This window comes from Pseudonaja textilis, chromosome 6 (assembly GCF_049901715.1).
Source record: "Pseudonaja textilis isolate UNSWEBS1 chromosome 6, rPseTex1.2, whole genome shotgun sequence".
Taxonomy (NCBI): domain Eukaryota; kingdom Metazoa; phylum Chordata; class Lepidosauria; order Squamata; family Elapidae; genus Pseudonaja; species Pseudonaja textilis.
Genome location: NC_141995.1, coordinates 8,383,796 through 8,403,639, shown reverse-complemented (window position 1 = coordinate 8,403,639; position 19,844 = coordinate 8,383,796). Strand labels below are relative to the sequence as shown.

The 19,844-nt window shown below is 42.6% G+C and overlaps 1 protein-coding gene across 4 annotated transcripts in view; it reads left to right on the top strand.

The window, feature by feature from the left end:
• Positions 1-19,844, top strand: part of CCNI (cyclin I) — a 52,991-nt gene that overhangs the window by 8,895 nt on the left and 24,252 nt on the right. For 2 of the 4 annotated variants that reach the window (XM_026717188.2, XM_087935784.1), the window contains exon 2: positions 12,014-12,170. The exons of 1 other annotated variant lie outside the window; for it this stretch is intronic. In XM_026717188.2, coding sequence (XP_026572973.2) covers positions 12,057-12,170 — 114 coding nt within the window. In that variant the 5' untranslated portion in view covers positions 12,014-12,056. Of the gene's footprint in view, positions 1-6,546; positions 6,698-12,013; positions 12,171-19,844 lie in introns of those variants that run through there. One more of the 4 variants, XM_026717190.2, reaches the window with a different exon arrangement.

The window sequence follows — 19,844 nt, the reverse complement described above, 5'->3', positions numbered from 1 at the left end:
ACCATGCTGATCATTATCGTATCTCATGGTAGCAAGTTTCAATGTTAAGTTACACATTGTGTAAAAAATATATTTCATTTTGTGTCTCTGATTCTTCCAAGGTCCAGTTTCATTGGATGTCCTCACTTAAATTAAGACTAAGGAAGAAGAGATTGAAGAAGAAATTAGTGGAAGAATGGGGTGCTATGCAAACTATTTGGCCGAAAAAGCAGAATTAGCTATCATCTGAGCTGTAGGGTTGTTCTTCAGAATCGCAGCTCTTGTGGAATGTATTTTATGTAGTCTCATCACATAACACTTAGACACGCTGGGCACATTTTTCCTCCTCCTCCATTTCCCATTATTGGCTCACAGAAATGACGGCATAAATCTCTCGAGTGAACGTTAATATATTTTGTGTGGGTGAGGGTTTTTTCCCTCCCCAGTACAGCTCTTGGGTTTAGCATCACATTCACGTCCATCAAATGGGATTAAAATGCTGCATCTTTCAAAAAATAAAAAAAAATTCCAGCCTTTTTCTGGTTCAGGTAGCCTCACTTTATGACAGGTCACCTAGCGAATGTTCAAAGCTACAACGGGCCCTCCCAGAAGCTACTTGCGACCCATGTCTCCAGGAAGTGGAGCATGGGTTGTCTCACGGGATGGGGGAGGCCTTGGAGGCACCCCACCCGCACCCCTGAGGGACCCTGTGCTTTGCTTAATGACTCCTGTATTCATTGGCAAGAGCAGGTATGGGGAGATCATTAAAGGAGATGCTTCATTTAACAGTCATGGTGACACAAGACCGTAATGGGTAGCAATAGCCCTTAGACTTATATACCGCTTCACAGTGCTTCACTAAGCAGTTTACAGAGTCAGCTTCTTGCCCCCCCAACAATCTGGGTCCACATTTTAACCCACCTCAGAAGGATGGAAGGCTGAGTCACCCTGGAGCCTGGTGAGATTCGAACTGCTGAATTGCAGGTAGCTGGCAGTCAGCAGAAGTGGCCTGCATACTGCACTCTAAGCACTGCAACACCACGGATGTATAAGGGTACGTTCCATTACGGTCATATCTCGAGGACTACCAGCATATGGAATTAAACACATTCTATTCAAAGTCATATAATAGCAGTTTTATTTTGCTGTGTATCCGAATTCGTCACAGAATCAGTTCTGGAGTCCAACAGCTGCACAAAACAGCTACATTTTGAGCATTTGGCAACTGGTTTGCTTTTACAGTTCATTTCAGTATTTCACAGTCGCTTGACGGCAATTAATGATGCTTTTGGGTGAGAAGCAAAACGCCTTCAAAGAAACAGACAAGAAAGTCCAGTTGCCTCCTGAAAAAAGCACCCTTGGATCTTGTCTGGGATATTAGGAAAGAGTTCCCAAGAATAAAAGCAATTTGACAGTGGATCGAATGATTAGCCTGCACTGGTGTTGTTTGAACACATGCTTGGACAACTAAATATGGATTCTTAACGCTGAGCACTGGTTGAACGAATGGGCCCCTTTAGTTCCTAGCACTAACTCCGATCCTTGGACCATGTAGCTTCATATTGGCCACTATTTTGGCTAGTGAGAAGGAAGTCTTGTTCTTTGTCTTTTAAAAGAGGCAGTTGCCAGGCAATTGAACCCAGGGCAATTCATATGCAAAATACATGTGCTGGCTATTACGCTGTGGCTGTTTGCCATGTTCATTAATGGTGTGCAATTATTTTTTAAAAGCCATCTAGGCTTACGCTCCTGGCTGAAACCATTTGCAAAAAGCACGTTTTGCAAATGGTTTCGTTTGGTGCATTGTTTTTGATATCTAAGCCGATGCCCATATTTTTAATACTGCATTCTGGTATGCCAGGGATTTGGTTACTGTCATGAAACCCACTCTGGGTTTATACAATTGCTAGCAGCTTTGATTATATTGTTGAGTATGAATAGATGTCCGTATGAAGCCAGCATTTACGGGCAAGAAATATAAGCTATGCTTATATGAATTTTTTTTGGGGGGGGGGGGAGTATTTTACGCCAAAAGTATTGGCCTTTTGATTGAGTTTCCTGGCTGGTGTAAGGAGAGGCCCAAATACAGCTACTTCAGTGGTAGAGTGCGGTACTGCAGGCTACTTCTGCCAACTGCTGGCTGCCTGCAATTTGGCAGTTTGAATCTCACCAGGCTCAAAGTTGACTCAGCCTTCCCTCCTTCCAAGGTCCGTAAAATGAGGGTCTAGATTGTTGGGGGCAATAGGTTGAGTCTAAAACGGCTTAGGGAGGGCTGTAAAGCACTATAAAGCAATATATAAGTCTAAGTGCTATTGCTGTTCTTTGTTAGAACCAGGATAGATTGTCAGTGGGCACAAATATAAAGAGAACTGAAAAATGGCTTCTGACTTTGGCTTAAAAGATGTAAAGCTTTTCCTTGTGACAGGGCAGTGTTTCTCAACCATGACAATTTTACGTGTGTGGATTTCAATTCCCAGAATTCCCAAGCCAGAATTTGGGGGAGAGGAATAGGAAAATCTTCCTTGCAAATCAATACAGGAAGTCCTCGACTTACAACAGTTCAATGAGTGGCCATTCAAAATGACAACAGCCCTGAAAAAAAGGTGACTTATGACCGTCTTTCCACACTTACGACCGCTGTGGCCATGGGATCATAATTTTCAGACTCTGGGAAAAATGACTCCTATATATGATGGTTGCTGTATTCCGAGGTCATGTGATCCCCTTTTGTGACAACCTGACAAGAGCAAAGTCCAGGAGGAAGCCAGATTCACTTTGCAACTACTATGGGGCAAGAAAGGTTGTAAAATGGGAGAAAGCTCACTTAAGAACCATCTTTTGCTGATTAACAGAAATCTTGGGCTCAATTGTGGACATAAGTCAAGGACTACCTGTAGGCCCATGGGCAAGTTGTGATTTGCAGCATTGTTTCAGTCTCTAATCCCATATTGGCAGGGGGAATTCTGAGAGTTGAAGTCCACCCACCTTGAAAGCTGCCAGGGCTGAGAAACGTTGCTCTAACCACTTACCTCACGTTGGCTTTCAGATCCAGCCTTAAATGTCAATCCTGGGGAATTTGAAAAATTTACCTTCCTTAGTAGAAGAACCTGAGCAAGTGTTGGAATTGTTTACTAATTGAGCAGCAAACTCTACGGTAACTTAAGAGATGCCCTTTATGGCAGGTATGAGTCATCGCAGTAAATGGCAGAAATCTACATTTTATGAGCCAATCTAAACAATTACTTCCTTATTCACAAGGCTGCCATGACATTGCATTGCAGGGAAGTGGGCGAAATGGTTTTGCTTTGCTTCAAATTTAATAAATATGTTTTCTTTAAAAATTATCTGGGCATCTCAACATTCCGAACAGTGACATACACATATTGTACATATATGGTACGTATACCAGTACATACACACATGTATGTGTGCATAAGTGTGTGTGTATATATATATATATATATATATATGCATGTGTGTGTGTGTGTGCGTTCATATGTGTATTTGTGTGTGTGTGTATTTTGAGGGAGTTGTGACTCAGTATTAACTGAATATTGGCATCAAGCTTACTCAGAGGAACACGAAGCTTCTCATCATGACTTTACTAAAATTATCACAATATAAAATACAAATGACAATAAAGATGATAGGAAAATGGGAAAGGAGAAGAAAAAGTGAAGACAGATGAAGGTAAGGTGCAAGGGGGAAGAAAAAAAAATAGCACAGACTTCCAATTTTTTACAGTGCAGTAAAATACATAGAATTGGAAGGGACCTTAGAGGTCTTCTAGTCCAACCCTGGTACCCAAGGCATTAAGAGAATTAAACAGAAACCTAAAAAAGCAAGAGGATGGACAACATAGTGTGTGTGTGTGGGGAATATCTGTTGTCTACCTTGCTAACTCCCTAACATAGCATGCCCCTATTCTCCATGGGTTGCAGCTTCTCTGGATATGTGATCACATTCTCCAAATTTAAGTTCCCCATCAGCTGTGATGAGTCCCATGTCTTTCTTCAGCGTTGTGCAAAGCTTATCCTGGCAACCAGCAAGTGTGAGGATGTGTTGTTAAACCCCTGTCACCTGGACAGGTCTGTCCCGTTCCAACCATTATCTATTTGGACTTTGTAAAAGTAAGAACAAAATTGCATAAGACAGAGGCCTTGTTCATATCCACCCTTGAGAAGGAAGCCTTAGTAGAGTTCAGAGGGGTGAAAAAGGATCAGAGTGTAACCCCCAAGGAAACATTTACTCAAGACTTGGTTCTTAGTGGTCTCTCAACAATCGAGAAAAATTGGAACACCAAGAATGAAGGAGAACAGAACGGAATGGAAACGGAACATGATCAACTGACCAAAACAGTCGTCCGATTCTCACCGTGGTATGTTTTGTTAGGACATCCAAGTTACTTCCTGAGGTGGACCTTCCAGATAGTTCTTTTTTGTCCTCTGTTTTAAACTGAGGATCAATTGTGGTAAGGTTCTTCAGAAGTCACAAGTCCCAGGAAGTTATAATGGCACCTGAAATCTTCAGCCAAAGTTGCTGCTCCTCACTTTTGCGAGAGGACCTATTAGTCCTACTCAGTTGGACCTTCTGTACCCAAGAAACTCAGCAAGATATTTTATAGGCTTCCATCTTCCTCCATGAACCATCAACTGCTTTTCCACGGGTCCGGAGTAGCTGAACAGAGGTTTGCTCTAGATCTTCATACCTCCTTGCTGTTTCTCACAAGCTTTAGGACTGAAAAAGAAAAATATTTCCTTTCTTCCACTTCTTTATTTTGAAGCCATGGAAATGACTATCTTAAATCTGATGAATATTGGCATCTATTTGCAGTGGTACCTTGGTACTTGTCTGCTTTGAAACTCCTGTAATTTTGTACTCAACGCATTTTGACGAGAACATTTTGACCTGGTACTCACGGTTCATTTAGTACTTGACTCACAGGCTAGAGCTTGTCAGTGTTGGCTGCTTTGTGACTACCTACGTTATTCCGTACGGCAGGGGTTACCAACCCATGGTGTTGTAGTCCACTACTGGGCCTCAGCCTGTTTGAAACTGGGCCGCCTGAGTGATGGGCAAACACTTGCACGAGCAGCTCCCCTAGCGTGATTGGCAGGGAAAGACGCATGCGAAGCTCCACTCAGACGAGTGGTGGGCTCTTGTTGCTCACGCGTGAAGTTCCACTCGCATGAGCGAAGAACACTTCAGTCCCTCGTTTGCTCAAGTTGAGCTTTGCATGTCAAAACACGCATCCTCCCCTCAAGCACCCTCAAGCGTGCAAGCCTCAGTCTGTGTTGTCTGTCCTCTTGGCTTTTAGGTTTCTGTTTAATTCTCATTGCCTTGGGGTATCAGGGTTGGACTAGTGGACCTCTAAGGTCCCTTCCAATTCTGTGTGTTTTATTGCACTTGAAAAAGTCAAGTCTATGCTATTTTTTTTTCTTTCACCTTGCACCTACAACTCATCTTCCCCCTTTCTTCCCATTTGCATTGGAGCTGTGCATGCACCTGCCACTCACATACCCCCCTCCCCTATACACGGCCCCCCCAAGGTGGAAAGGTTGGGAACTGTTGCCTTATGGGAAATACTTGCTTGGTATTCATAGTTTTTGGTACTCCTCATGTCTCCTGGAATCAATTAACGTTGAGTACTGAGGTACCACTGTATATGTTTGGTAGTCTCCAGGCCTTTGTTATGGATTTCCATGGTTTTTAATGGTGTAAGACCTCTGCTAATTAAAATTGCTGCCCCATCTACCTTTGCAGTTTTCAAGCTTAGTTTTATATGGAAAAAAAGGTAATCTCTCCAGTAATCTAGGCCCAAACCTTTTTAGGCATTAAAAGATAATTCCCAGTTCTTTTCTATTTTTAAAAAAAATACTGTTGGATTTAGGTGCTGCTGTTCTGTTCCTAAAAAGCAGCCAAACAGGCTTGCCAGTGAAAACAATTCTAATAAAAATGAAAATGTGTATACCATAGGTAGTCCTCGACTTATAAACATTCACTTAGGGACCGTTCAAAATTACAGTGGCACTGAAAAAAGTAGCTTAGGATTTTTTTTCACACTTCCACCATCCCCATACTCACCTGATCAAAATTCAGATGCTTGGCAGCTGACTCATATTTTATGATGGTTGTGGTGTCCCAGGGGTTACGTGATCCCATTTTTGCGACCTTCTGACAAGCAAAGTCGATAGGGAAGCCAGATTTCACTTAACAACTGTGCTACTAACTTAACTGCAGCAATTCATTTGACAACGGTGGCAAGGAAAGTCTTAAAAACGGAGCAAAACTCACTCAACGTCTGTCTCACTTAGCAACAGAAGATTTGGGCTCAATTGTGGTTATAAAGTCAAGGACTATCCATACATGTTTCAAGTTTAAAAATTAAAACTGGGGGGAGTCTGCATCTTTGGTTAAGGATTATGGGTATTAAAGTCTCCATTTGGAGGCCTCCATGTTGAGATAAGCTTATCAGTGGATGAACTTCGTGACTCTCCTGGGGTTTTTTTCCCCTGTGAATCACTTAGTTTCTCATTCCTGTCTCTGCTTGCATCACCCAAAGTTACTTCCTCTTTCCTCACTCACTTCTGATTACTTCTGACTGGAACAAGTAGAAAGGACCCACATTGGGATGGCAGGACGGAAAGAATGGGCACCTCAGTAAACTTAACGCTTAGTGGTTTGTAACATGGACCACAACAGTTTACAGAAAGTCAAGGTAAGTGGACTATCAACAAATGATATTCAGAAACAGAATAGAGCTGGAAGGGACCTTGGAGGTTTTCTAGTCCAACCCCTTGCTCAACCCTACACCATTCTAAACAAGTAGCTGTCCAGTCTCTTCTTAAAAGCCTCTCCTTTGATGGATCTCCCACAGCTTCTGGAGACAAGCTGTTCCACTAGTTAATTGTCCTCACCATCGAGAAGTTTCTCCTGAATTCTAGGTTGCTTCTCTCCTTGATTAGTTTCCATCCATCTTTTCTTGTCCTGCACTGCTTTAGAAAATAAATGGACTCCCTCCTCTTTATGGGAGCCTCCCAAACAGTGGAATACTGCTATCATGTCATCTTCTTTTCTCTAGACTAGCTATACCCAATTCCTGCAACCGTTCTTCATATGTTTTAGTCTCCAGGGCTTTAATCTTCTTAGTTGCCCTTCTCTGGACTTTTCCCCAAAGCCTCGAGATCTGTTTTGTAATCTGATGACCAAAACTGGATGCAGTATTCCAGATATGGTCTTGCTGTCCTAATTACTGACCTTTAGTTGGACGTCAGCTGCTCTTCCTTGAAGTTTAGATGTAAATATAATGTTCCCAAACCTTCAGCTCTTTGCAAAGAGTTCAGAACAATCTTCTCCAACCAGATGCTCAAGTCACGGGGACAGGACATGTGAAAATTGGTGAATCTTCTCATAGGTAGTCCTTGACTTAACAACCAGAACCGAATCCAGAATTTCTGTTGCTAAGCAAAATGGTTGTTAAGTGACTTTTCACGCCATTTTAAGACCTTTCTTGCCACAGTTGTTAAGTGAATCACTGCAGATATTAGATTAGTAGCAGGGTTGCTAAGTGAATCTGGCTTCCTCATTGACTTTTCCTGTCAAAAGGTCGCAAAAGGAGATCACATGACCCCAGGACACCGCAACTGTCATAAATAGAGTCAGCTTTCAAGTGTCTGAATTTTGATCTTGTGACCACGGGGATGCTACAATATTCATAAGTGTGAAAAATGGTTATAAGTCACACCTTTTTCAGTGCTGTTTTAACTGACAAAAAGTCGCAACCCAAGGATTAACTCTTATTCTCCAAAAATAGAGGATAGCCAGGCTTTCAGGTAAATAAGATTTTCTTTGCTTGCCCCAAAGATAAAAGTTTGAGATACTTACACAATATTATTTTCATCAAATTCCTCACCCTCTAGACTCTCCAATTTTTAACTAGCCCTGGACATATGGAATTGGCTGTTCTTCAGAAAATTTTGTTACAAGTTGGTGGTGTGGGTTTTTGTCTTTTTTTAAAAAAAGGCTTTGGAACATCTTTCGCTTTCGTTGCCAACTTTGGTGAAAGAATGGTTGTCTGCAAACAAGCAGGCAAGTGAAGCTGTCTAGATTTAAATCGGTCAGGGTCAGACTTGGTCAACAGCTTGACCAACAAGAACATGGCCAGATTCCAGGGTGACGGGTTTCAATTTTCATCATTTAGCAGCAGAAATGCCAAGCTCCGGATTCTTTCCCATGGCTTTGGTCCTACGGCGGCCTCAAAGGGTTTTTTTAGCAAGGGTTGCTGGTTAGAGAGGAATACAGATACGTCCTCGACTTATGACCACAATTTGAGCCCTAAATGTCTGTTGCTAAGCCAGGCAGTTGTTCAGTGAATTTTTGCCCCCTTTCACTACCTTTCTTGCCACGTTGTTAAGTGAATCACTGCGATTGTTAAGTTTCTAACATGGTTGTTAAAAGTGAATCTGGCTTCCCCATTTATTTGGCTTGTCAGAAAGTCGCAAAAGGGGATCGTGCTGCCAATTCAGACACTGTTTGAATTTTGATCATGTAACCATGGAGATGCTGTGAAGGTTGTAAGTGTGAAAAACGGTCATGTCACTTTTTTCAGCGCTGTTGTAACTTCAGTCACTAAATGAATAGTTGCAAGTCGGGGAGTCATTGTGGAGGCAAATTCATCTGGTTCGAATAATAAGGAGGATCTGTAGGGATTGTGATTTGGAAGAGAGACCTACGTTGGCTCTCCAGATAGCCTCAAATAGCTTATTTACTATTCCTTTATCTTCATAAACAGCTTATTTATTATTTAGCGCATGATGAGAACAACTGAAATATAAACAACTGAGTTAAAATGTCAAGATGATGCACGTTTATACATTCTGCTTTTAGCATCTTCATGTGCAGTGATAGAAGATGGATGCGTAGATGTTTGAAATATTTGGGAAAATGTAAGAGAAGTATTTATGCTAGATGATATTTAAATATACATGATAGGTAGAATAAATAAAATTGCTGATCATTCTCCATCCTCTCACATCTGGTGCCCTGAAGGAAACATGAAAAGTCCAGAGACACACACAAAAAAATACAGAATCAGTGTATGAGCTTTTATTATTTTTATTCTTGCTTCATTTTCTATTGTGCTTCAAACTGTTCTGCTATTACCTTCAAGAGTTAACAGAGTAACCGAGTTTGAAGGGACCTTGGAGGTCTTCTAGTCCAACCCCTGCTCAGGCAGGAAGTCTTATACAATTTCAGACAAATGATTATCCAATATCTTCTTAAAAACTTAACTGTATTGGAGCACCTGTAACCTCTGAAGGCAAGTTGTTCCATTGGTTGATTTTTCTGTCAGGAAAGTTCTCCTTTGTTCTAAGTTGCTTCTCTCCTTGATTAGTTTCCACCCATTGCTCTTGTACTGCCCTTAGGTGCTTTGGAGAATAGCTTGACTCCCTCCTCCTTTGGGGCAGCCCCCGAGATATTGGAACGCTGCTATCATGTCATCCCTAGTCCTTCTTTTCATTAATCTAGACATTCCCAATTTTAGTGACCGTTTTTCATAAATGTTAGCCTCCAGTCCCCTAATCATCTTCGTTGCTCTTCTCTACATCTTTCTAGAGCAGGGGTGTCAAACTCAAGGCCTGTGGGCTGGATGCGGCCTTCAGGCTTCAATCTGGCCCACAGGGCCACCTGGAAACAGCGAAGGACTGGCCCACAGTGCCTCTGCAAGCAAGAATGGAGCTCAGGAGGGCCACGCACGGCCCTCCTGAGCTCTGTTTTCACTGGCAGAGGGTTGCAGGAAGCCGCCGCAGCCGAAAACTGAGCTCGGGAGCTGTTTTTGCTGGCAGAGCATTTGGGCCACCACAGGTGCCCCTGACACGAGTTGGCCACGCCCACCCCGCAGTGGTGGGATTCAAATTTTTTTTACTGCAGGTTCTGTGGGCGTGGCTGGGTGGGCGTGGCAAGGGAAGGTTACCGCAAAATGCCTATTCCCTCCCCACCCTACTAGCTCCGTTCTCCCATGCAGGGGCAACCAAAGATGACCCAGCCGATCAGCTGGGACTCAATGGGAGGCAGAGAATAGATGGGGTTGGCGGGGCCAGTCAGAGGCGGTATTTGCTGGTTCTCCAAACTACTCAAAATTTCCGCTACTGGTTCTCCAGAACCGGTCAGAACCAGCTGAAGACCACCTCTGCCACTCTGGCCATGCCCCCCCGCCCATCTGCCCCCAAGGTCAAACGCCACCCTAATTGATACCCCTGTTTCTAGAGTCTCAATATCTTTTTTTTAATATCGTGGCGACCCAAACTGGACGCAGTATTCCAAGCGTGTGATCTTAACCAAGGCATCGTTAAAGTGGCTCTAACGCTTCATGTGAACTTGATTCTATCCTTCCATTAGTGCAACCTAGGACTTGAGGTGCTCAACGTTCAAGAAAAGGGAGCACGCCAGACCTAGAGCTGGAATCCTTGTGAAAACTTTCTGCCGCGCTTCTTTTCTGCTGATGCATAGTGGATGCCATCTGCTCGCCTTGAGGTTGCAGCAAAGCCATAAATGATGAAAGACGGAATGGGTGGAGCACCCAGACCCTCTATCCAGGAAATGTAGCTTACGACAGTGATTGGTAATTCTCTTCAGGGCGCTGGCAGTTTTTCAAGGGAAGGTCCTTGGCGTGGACGTCAGTGGGCATTATATATGCCCTTAGTCAAAATTTAGGTCGCTAAGTGAGAAGTTTGTTAAGTGAGTTTTGCCCCAAATCACCACCTTCTTCCCCCCAATGACTTTGCTTGTCAGAAGGTCGCAAAAGGGGATTAGGTGACGCCCGGGACACTTGCAGCCGTCATAAGTGTGGATCAGTTGCCGAGCCTCTGAATGTACATCACCTGACCATGAGGATGCTTCAATAGTCGTAAGCTTGAAAAATGGTCATAAGTCACTTTTTTTTCCAGGGCCGTTGTAACTTTGAATGGTCACTAAGCAAACTGTTGTAAATCAAGGACTACCTGTAGAATCTGAAATCTTTTCAGGGCAATAAAAGTTGTGCAGGTTGGCTACTGAAGAACTTTCCAGGAGGAACATACACCTCAGATAAGACAGATGTTACAGGTAGGCCTCAACTTACAGACCGCTATTGAAACCCAAATTAAGCGAGCTAAGTGAGTTTTGCCCCATTATACGATCTTTCTTGCCATAGTTGTTACGTGAATCACTACGGTTGTTAGGTTGATAACAAGGTTATTAAGTGAATCTAGGTTTCTCGTTGATTTTTCCTGTCAAAAGGTCGTAAAAGGTGATCACAGGACACCGGGACAATGTAACCGTCATCAATAAGAAAGAGTCAGTTGCCAAGCACCTGAACTTCGATCTCCTGGGATGCTGTGAAGGTCGTGTGAAAAATGGTGATAAGTCACATTTTTCAGGGCCGTTGTAGCTTTTGAACAGTCACTTAATGGACTGTTGCAAGTCAAGGACTTCCTGTAATCTTCTGTGCCTGGGTTTTATACTTGGATTTGACCTTTCTGAGAAGCTTACCTGCCATTTCCAATCTCATTGAAGAACCTTGGATAAGCAATTGAGGGAGCAAATCAGAAAAACTAACTATGAGAGCAGGGATCCCGTAGTGTTTTTCTCTGGAGGCAAAACAAGATGTTTCCGATTGGAAGTGAAGCTCCAGATGATGATGATGATAATATATTATTATATTGCCTTGGAGCAATACCTAAAGGGCTACCTTGCTATTTGGAAATCCTGAATTTATCAGACTTGAATACCCTGATTCCAAAAAAACCCCCACCCTACTTGGAACAGCTTATATCCTTCGAGGCAATCTTAACAGTTCCTAGGTCCTTGGTTAGGACTCAAGTTGTTGAGTTACCAACCAGCCCCAAAGGCTGTGAATCTCACTAAAGATTAACTACTACTACTACTACTATTAGTAGTAGTAGTAGTAATAATAATAATAATATAATGGAAATGTTCAGTGTGTGCTTCTTTTCACATCGCTCATTGTCTATTTTCTTCTCTATTTCATTTGCAGGTAGCTGTGTCCAGTTGGGTGGCAGGCAGACCCAAGGGGTACCATGAAGTTTTCAGGACCCTTGCAGAGCCAGAGGTTGTCCGTCCTCCTAGAGATGGCAATCTCTAGGGAAGCTCAGATGTGGAAGGTGTACCTGCCCAGAATCCAGCCCAATCAGGTAAAACCTTTCATCACCTTCACTCCGTCTCTATAGTGGAGGTCTCCAAACCTTGGCAACTTTAAGACTTGTGGACTTCCAACTTTCAGAGCTGGCTGGAGAATTCTGGGAGTTGGAAGTCCACAAGTCTTAAAGTTGCCAAGTTTGGGGACCCCTGCTTTATAGTTTGGTTTGACAAAATTGCAGAAGAAGGCAGTTCTTCTAGGCTGCATAAACAGAGGGATAGAATCAAGATCACCTTAAGTGTTAATACCACTTTATAATGCCTTGGTAAGGCCACACTTGGAATGCTGCATCCAGTTTTGGTCACCATGATGTAAAAAAGATGTTGAGATTCTAGAAAGAGTGCAGAGAACAGCAACAAAGATGATTAGGGAGCTGGAGGCTAAAACATACAAAGAACGGTTGCTGGAACTGAGTATGTGTAGTTCAATGAAAAGAAGGACTAGGGGTGACATGATAGCAGTGTTCCAGTATTTCAGGGGCTGCCCCAAAGAAGAGGGAGTCAAGCTATTCTCCAAAGCACCTGAAGGCAGGACAAGAAGCAGTGGGTGGAAACTAATCAAGGAGACAAGCAACATAGAATTAATAAGAAATTTCCTGACAGTGAAAGCAATTAATCAGTGATACAACTTGCCTCCTGAAGTTGTAAATGCTCCAATACTGGAAGCTTTTAAGAAGAGACTGGATAACCATTTGTCTGAAGGTGGTGTAGGGTTTCCTGCCTAAGCAGAGGGTTGGACTAGAAGACCTCCAAGGTCCCTTCCAACTCTGTTATTCTATTCTAAGAGACCACTGGACTTTCTTAGTTTTTCCAACTCTGTTTTCTAAGACTCTTCCTGTTTCTGAGGAGCTGGTTTGATGGAATCCATCCCATCTCCTGATGGAACATCGGGCCTATTTGTTTAGCAGTTTATGTCCTTATCATTTAATTTTAAATAAAGAGAACCTTATCATTTTAATTTTGCCAGTTGAGCAATCTTTTGTTTGGTGAACATCCCGTGGTGTCAAAGAACATACTGTGCTGTGCTACAACAGGAATTAAATCATTGTTATTGGAAGCCTACTTCCCTGTGGCAGCTTACTGAGAATAAACCGGCTTGTTCCTTCAAAGAGTTAAGAAATTTCCTGCTTCCTTATGTATATATATGCTTTTAACTGTCAAGGTCATAATCTCTTTGGCATAGCTTTCCTTAAACCCAACGCTGCTGTATATGGGTGGAATAATAATACTGAATTGCGATTTTGTTGTTGCTGTCTTTCAATTTATGGGGATTTGGGTGGATACTGCTTAAGAATTATTCCCAGTATGAATGACCTATAAACCCGGCAATAAATCAGTAATCTGTGGTTCATCAGAAAGAGTGCACCATGGTTAGTTGAGCTAGCTTGGAAAACAGGTAATCCTCGACTTACGACCACAATGGAGCCCAAAATTTCTGTTGCTAAGTGAGACATTTGTTAAGTGAGTTTTGCCCCATTCTTGCCACAGTTGTTAGTGAATCACTGCAGTTTTTAAATTAGTTACACGTTTGTTAAGTGAATCTGGTTCCCCTACATGTCTGAAGTTTGATCATATGACTCTGGAGATGCTGCAAGGGTTATAAGCGTGAAACGTGGTCCTAAGTCACTCAAAGCTTCTTCAATACAAAGCAAAGGAGGATAGGCCAGCACAGTCCCTTGATTAGAAAGATTCTGCTTTGTGTTAACAGATAACAGATAATCAGAGTTGGAAGGGACCTTGTAGGTCACCTAAACCAACCCCCTGCCCAAGCGGGAGACCCTACACCATTTCTGACAAATGGCAGTCCAATCTCTTCTTGAAGGTCTCAAGTAATGGCGCTCCCACAACTTCTGAGGGCAACTTCTGTTCCGTTGGTTGATCGTTCTCACTGTCAGAAAGTTATTTCCAGGTTGAATCTCTCCTTGTTCAGTTTCCATCCATTATTCCTTGTCTGGCCTACAGGCGCTTTAGTGTCTCTCTTAATATCAGCACTTCCTGATTAAATTAGAATTCTACTATGATTTTACCCAGCGGTTGTTGAAAGTTGTTGAGCTGACTTACTCATCAAAGCCTCCTTCAGACTGTCTCTTTCTCCGTATGGAAAAAAAAAGAAGGTTATAAATCTTGAGTAGGGCTGACTTTAGTGACATCATTGCACTATCAGTCACTCAGAAGGCAAGAAGGAGAAAAAAATAAATAAAAGGAAGGATGTCTGTGGAGATTCTCAATCATCCAAATTTTCTCCCAAAGGTGCTTTTTCCAAAAGGCAAACTTTTTTTTTTCCTTAATGTTTTGCTTCTTATCCAAGAAACTTCTCCTGTTTCTTTTTTTAAGGAGAAAAAAAAGGAAGGAAAGACAAGTCACGTTTTAGAAAAAGAACCATTGGGACTAAAAAGCAAGACATGGCATTCCAGCCATCTCATCCTAGACTAGAGATGAAAGAACACAAACTACAGGTCCTCCGCTTATGACCATTCATTTAGTGGCCATTTGAAGTTTCAGTGGCGCTGAAAAATGTGACTTTTAACCAGTGCTAGCCCATACAACTGTCCCAGCATCCTTATGGTCATTTAATCAAATTTTAGAAGTTAGCAGCCATCATGTACAGGTAGTTCTTAACTTATGACTACAATTGAGCCCAAAATGTATGTTGTTAAATTTGTTAAGTGAGTTTTGCCCCACTTTGTGACTTTTTTCACCACGTTTGTTAAGTGACTGCACTTAGTAACACGGTTGTTAAGTGAATCTAGCTTCCCTATTGCCTTCGCTTGTCAGAAGGTTGCAAAAGTCACTGATTCCAGGAAACTACAAATGTGAGTTAATTGATAAGCATCCGAATGTAAATCCCATGACGGTGGGGGTGCCATAACGGTCATAAGTGTGAAAAATGGTTATAAGTCACTTTTTCTGGTGCCGTGGTAACTTTGAACGGTCACTAAATGAACTGCTGTACGTCAAGGACTACCTGTATTTATGATGGTTGCAGTGCCCCAGGATCACGTGAGTGTCATTTTGAAGGAGATGACCAAGCAGAGATTGAAGGCGGGGTGAAATGCGTCATCAGTTTGGAATCCTTACATAGCTACAGGGAGGCCCAAGTCCAACCCTCTGTGAATCCCATTGACTCTTTATCTAATACCTTTTTGACCTGACTATTAGTAGATCAGATTTTTTTTTTGTAAAGGTAGCACGTAATAAACATTTAAGGCTTTGAACTCAACTGCTGTTCTTGGTGACTTACGCCTGACAATTTGCGATTGACAATTTCCACCCAGCAAAGTCAATGAGAGATGCTGGATTTGCTTAACAATTCACTTAACGACTGCAGTGATACACTTAACGGCTGTAGCAAAAAAAAAAAACAACAACAGGTGCAATTCATTTAACAACCATTTAACAGTCTGGTCTCAGTCGTGGTTGTAAGTTGAAGACTACCTCTATGCTTGCAGTTTCTACAGTGTAGACTTTGCCAGTTGGCTGATCCTTCTTTTGAAAGGTTACTGGTAGTCCTTGACTTAACGGTTTGTTTAGTGACCATTCAAAGTTACAACAGCACTGGAAAGAGTGACTTTCACAGTTACAACCTTTGTAGTCTTTCCATGATCACCTGATCAAAATTTAAGTGCTTGGCGACTGGTTCACACTTAAGCCCGTTGCTGTGTCCCAAGGTCGCATGATCCTCTTTTGTGACTTATTGACAAGCAAAATCAATGGGGGAAGCCAGATTTGCGGGTTACTAACTTATCAACTGTAGGTTGTGGGGTCAAGTTTCTCAAGACAACGAGTGCAATGATTCACTTACAAATTTTGGCAAGAGAGGTCATAAAACCGGAGGCAAAACTCACTTAATGAATGTCTCCCTCAACAACAGAAACTTGAGGCTCCATTGTGGTCATAAGTAAAGAACTCCTTTCACCAGAACTGGGACACGATTTGCCAAGAAATAGACAAAAGACTTAGGGTGCCAAGATGCTACTTGCTCTCTTTGGCAGAAATTATTTCATAGTTGTATACATCCGTGATTGCAGTTGGACAGATGTCAGGTTTGAGGTATGGGCACAGTTCGTGGGCGTGAATATTTTGTCTCTAAAGCCAAGATTGTTTGGAAAACCATGGCAACCACTTTGCCAATGGCAGCTATTCCATATGATTCATCCAAAGCTTTTCTGAACGTTTTCTGCTTGTGGGAGAAGTAGCGAGACAAAGTTTGCCTACAGGTAATTTTTGATCCTTAGGTTGTAAAAGACATACTTCCATTGCTGTTCAGAGTCACCTTACAGGAAAAGATGTCCCAAAGGTGCTTTTTTTTTCAGGAGGCAACTGGACTTTCTTGTTTATTTCTTTTGAAGATGTTTCCCTTCTCATCCAAGAAGCTTCTTCACCTCTGACTGGATTAGTAGGGAATGGAAGGATTGATATTCCTTCCAGACAGCTGGTCATTTGCATCCTTTTAGAGGGTCGTTGAGGCCACTTGAAGGATTATATCTGTGTCCTCAGGGTCACCTGTATATTGCAAATGGTTCCTTTGGTCTGCGTTTTTTCCCCTCTGGGAATCCATTCCTACTCTTGACCCCATTCAAAAGATGGTCATCCCAAATTGTATGGCTAAAAGGCTGTAGTGATTCTCAGTCCTCCAGGTCATGGTTGTGCCAAAGGGGCCTTTTCAGGAGGCAACCGGACTGAAGAAAAATCTTACCTTATAGGAGAGATGAGTAGCATAAAAATGTAGTAAATAAAATAACTACATTGCATCCACGTGGTGAGAAATATGAGCTGTGGACTTGTTCAGTGTTTTAACTGACTGAAGTACAAGTAATCCCCCTCTTATAACCATTATTGAGCCCAAAACATCTGTTGCTAAGTGAGATAGTGGCTGAGTGAGTTTTGTCCCATTTTACAACCTTTCTTGCCACCATTGTTAAGCGAATCATTGCAGTTGTTAAGTTAGTAACATGGTTGTTAAGTGAATCTGGCTTCTGCATTGAGTTTGTTGTCAGAAGGTCACATGACCTCAGGACACTACAACGGTCAGAAATACATACCAGTTGCCAAGTGTCCGAATTTTGGTTACGTGACCATGAGGATGCTACAACAGCTATAAGTGTGAAAAACAGTCGTAAATCCCCCTTTTCAGTGCCATTGTAACTTTGAACAGTCACTACATGAATGATTGTAAGTCAAGGACTACCTGTATAGCCTAATACTTCATTTTAATTTGGCAACGTAGATTATTTTTTAACTTATCCTTTAGATTTTATTTGCTTTTCATTTCTGGCTCCTGCAATTGGACCAGTGGGTGGAAACAGAAAGTCCACTGAAGCAGTTTTGGCAAAAGTTGCTTCATTTTCCAGAAAGCTTAGCGCCATGATGGTGAACCTATGGCATGCGTGCCAGAGGTGGCACACAGAGCCCTGTCTGTGGGCACATGCCCCATTGCCAGCTGCTCTTCTGTTTTCTGGCATGCAGAGCCCTCTCGGTGGGCATGCGCATCAGCCCACTGGTCTTCCCAAAATGGCCTGAAAATGGCCCCAAAAACAGCCTGAAAAGAGCCCCAAAGATGACCAAAAAGGGCATGTATGCACCAGCCAGCTGGCTTTTGAGTTGGGCTCCAGCACATGTGCATGGCGCACGTTCCAAAAGGTTGCCATCTGGCCCCAAAAGATGACCAAAAAAAGGGCATGTATGCACCAGCCAGCTGGCTTTTGAGTTTCCGGCGCTCCAGCACATGTCAGCAATTCAATCAATTAATTTCCAGTTGGAAAATGAAGCGAGTTCCAAAGATTTTAGGGTGAAAATAGATTATGTCAGGTTATCCTCGACTTAAAACTGTTGGTTTAGTAACCATGACAAGTTACAAAAGAATTGAAAAAAGTGAATTACAACCAGGGGTGGAATTCTACCGGTTTGGACCGGTTTGGGCAAACCGGTACCCCGCTTCTCTGTGCTTTTATTTCCTTGTTTTGGAGCACAGCTGATTAGCATGGCAGAGTGGTTTTTTGCCTCAGCTGTTTTACTCACTGGAGCTGCAGTAGAAGGTAAGTATTATAGCTGAAAATGGGCTTTTTTTTAAAATCACCAAGCCGGTTGTTACACTGGTTGAATTGCACGACTGGTTACAACCATTTTTCACACTTAGGACCATTGCTGTAGCTCCATGGTTACATGATCAAAATTCAGACCCTTGGCAACTGACTTGCATCTATGACGATTGCAGGGTGCTGCCCTTTTCCAGCTCTCCACCCGGTTACAGCATAATGTGTGTTCTTCACAACCCATTGTGAAGCTGGTCGACATTTATTCTGTTTTGCAGTCATTTGCTAGTAAATCCTTCCTGTTTGGCTTCTAGCCTCATTGCATAATCTGAACGACAGATTGGACTCAGCAGGGTCCATCCATGGGACAGATACCATCCAAAATAGATTCCTTCTGCTGGTTGGAATGTTTTTCTTCTAGAGTAAGAGTGTCCAACTTTGGCAACATTTTAGACTTGAGGACTTCGATTCTCAAGCTGGAGAATTCTGGGAATTGACTCTTCTCTTAAAAGTTGCCAAGATTGGACTCATCTGCTTTGTCTGGCTGGGGAATTCTGGGAGTGGAGGCCCACAAATCTTTGAAGTTGCCAAGGCTGGATTCTGTTCTGCTGGCAAGGGGACTTCTGGGAGTTGAAGTCCACAAGTCTAAAAGTCACCAAGTTCGGACACATTTGCACTGAGTAACTAGGGCATTCTGGGAGTTGAAGTCCACAGGTCTTAAAGTTGCCAAGATTGGACCCTTCCTGCTTTAGAGCTTCATCCTTTATCATGTGTCACCATGTTAATAGAGGGAACATCTATCCTTTGGATAACTTTATCTTGCTTTCCTAAAGCTTTTTACAGAGTAGCTGACCAGACGAGACATAACTTGGAGCGTGTGGCCAAATAAACACCCACGTTTCAAATGTTGACATAGAAAAGTCTTGTTTATATCCACGCTACTTTCTCCTTGAAGACCCAGACCAAAATAAAGGCCTTGCACAGGGTGTCACCCACCGCGGCTTCCCGCTACAAATTCCAGGCAATTCAGCATTGGCAGCGGTGTGCCGAGGTCGGTACACCCTGTACTAAGTGCTTAATTTGGATCAAGTCATAATCTGAGTATTGTCAGGCACTGCTTTGGAAGGGTTGAACTTACTCCGGTATTAACTCTTCTGCTATTATTAGACACTTCTTTGCTTCAGTTTTATGCTAGGTTTCTGGGCAGGGTGCCCTGTGTAGAATCATATCTGTGGCGTTAGATATTTGATCTCAGAATCCACTAATCTGGATAGCTAGAAGCCCTCAACATAACCACAGTTCATTTGGTCACTGTCTGAAGTTACAACAGCACTGGAAAAAAGTGACTTACGACCACTTTTTACACTTAAAGACGGTTACACCATTCCTGGGGTCACATGATCAACATTCGAATGCTTGGCAACTGGCCTGTATTTAATGATAATTACAGTGTCCCAGGGTCATGTGACACACACACACACACACACACACACACACACACATAATATGCAACAAAAGGTGGTAAAATGGGGCCAAACTCACATCACAAGTGTCTTGTTTAGCAGTAGAAAATTTGGACTTGATTGGAAGTCGACTATATACGGATGGATGGACAGACGGATAGACAGATAGATTAAA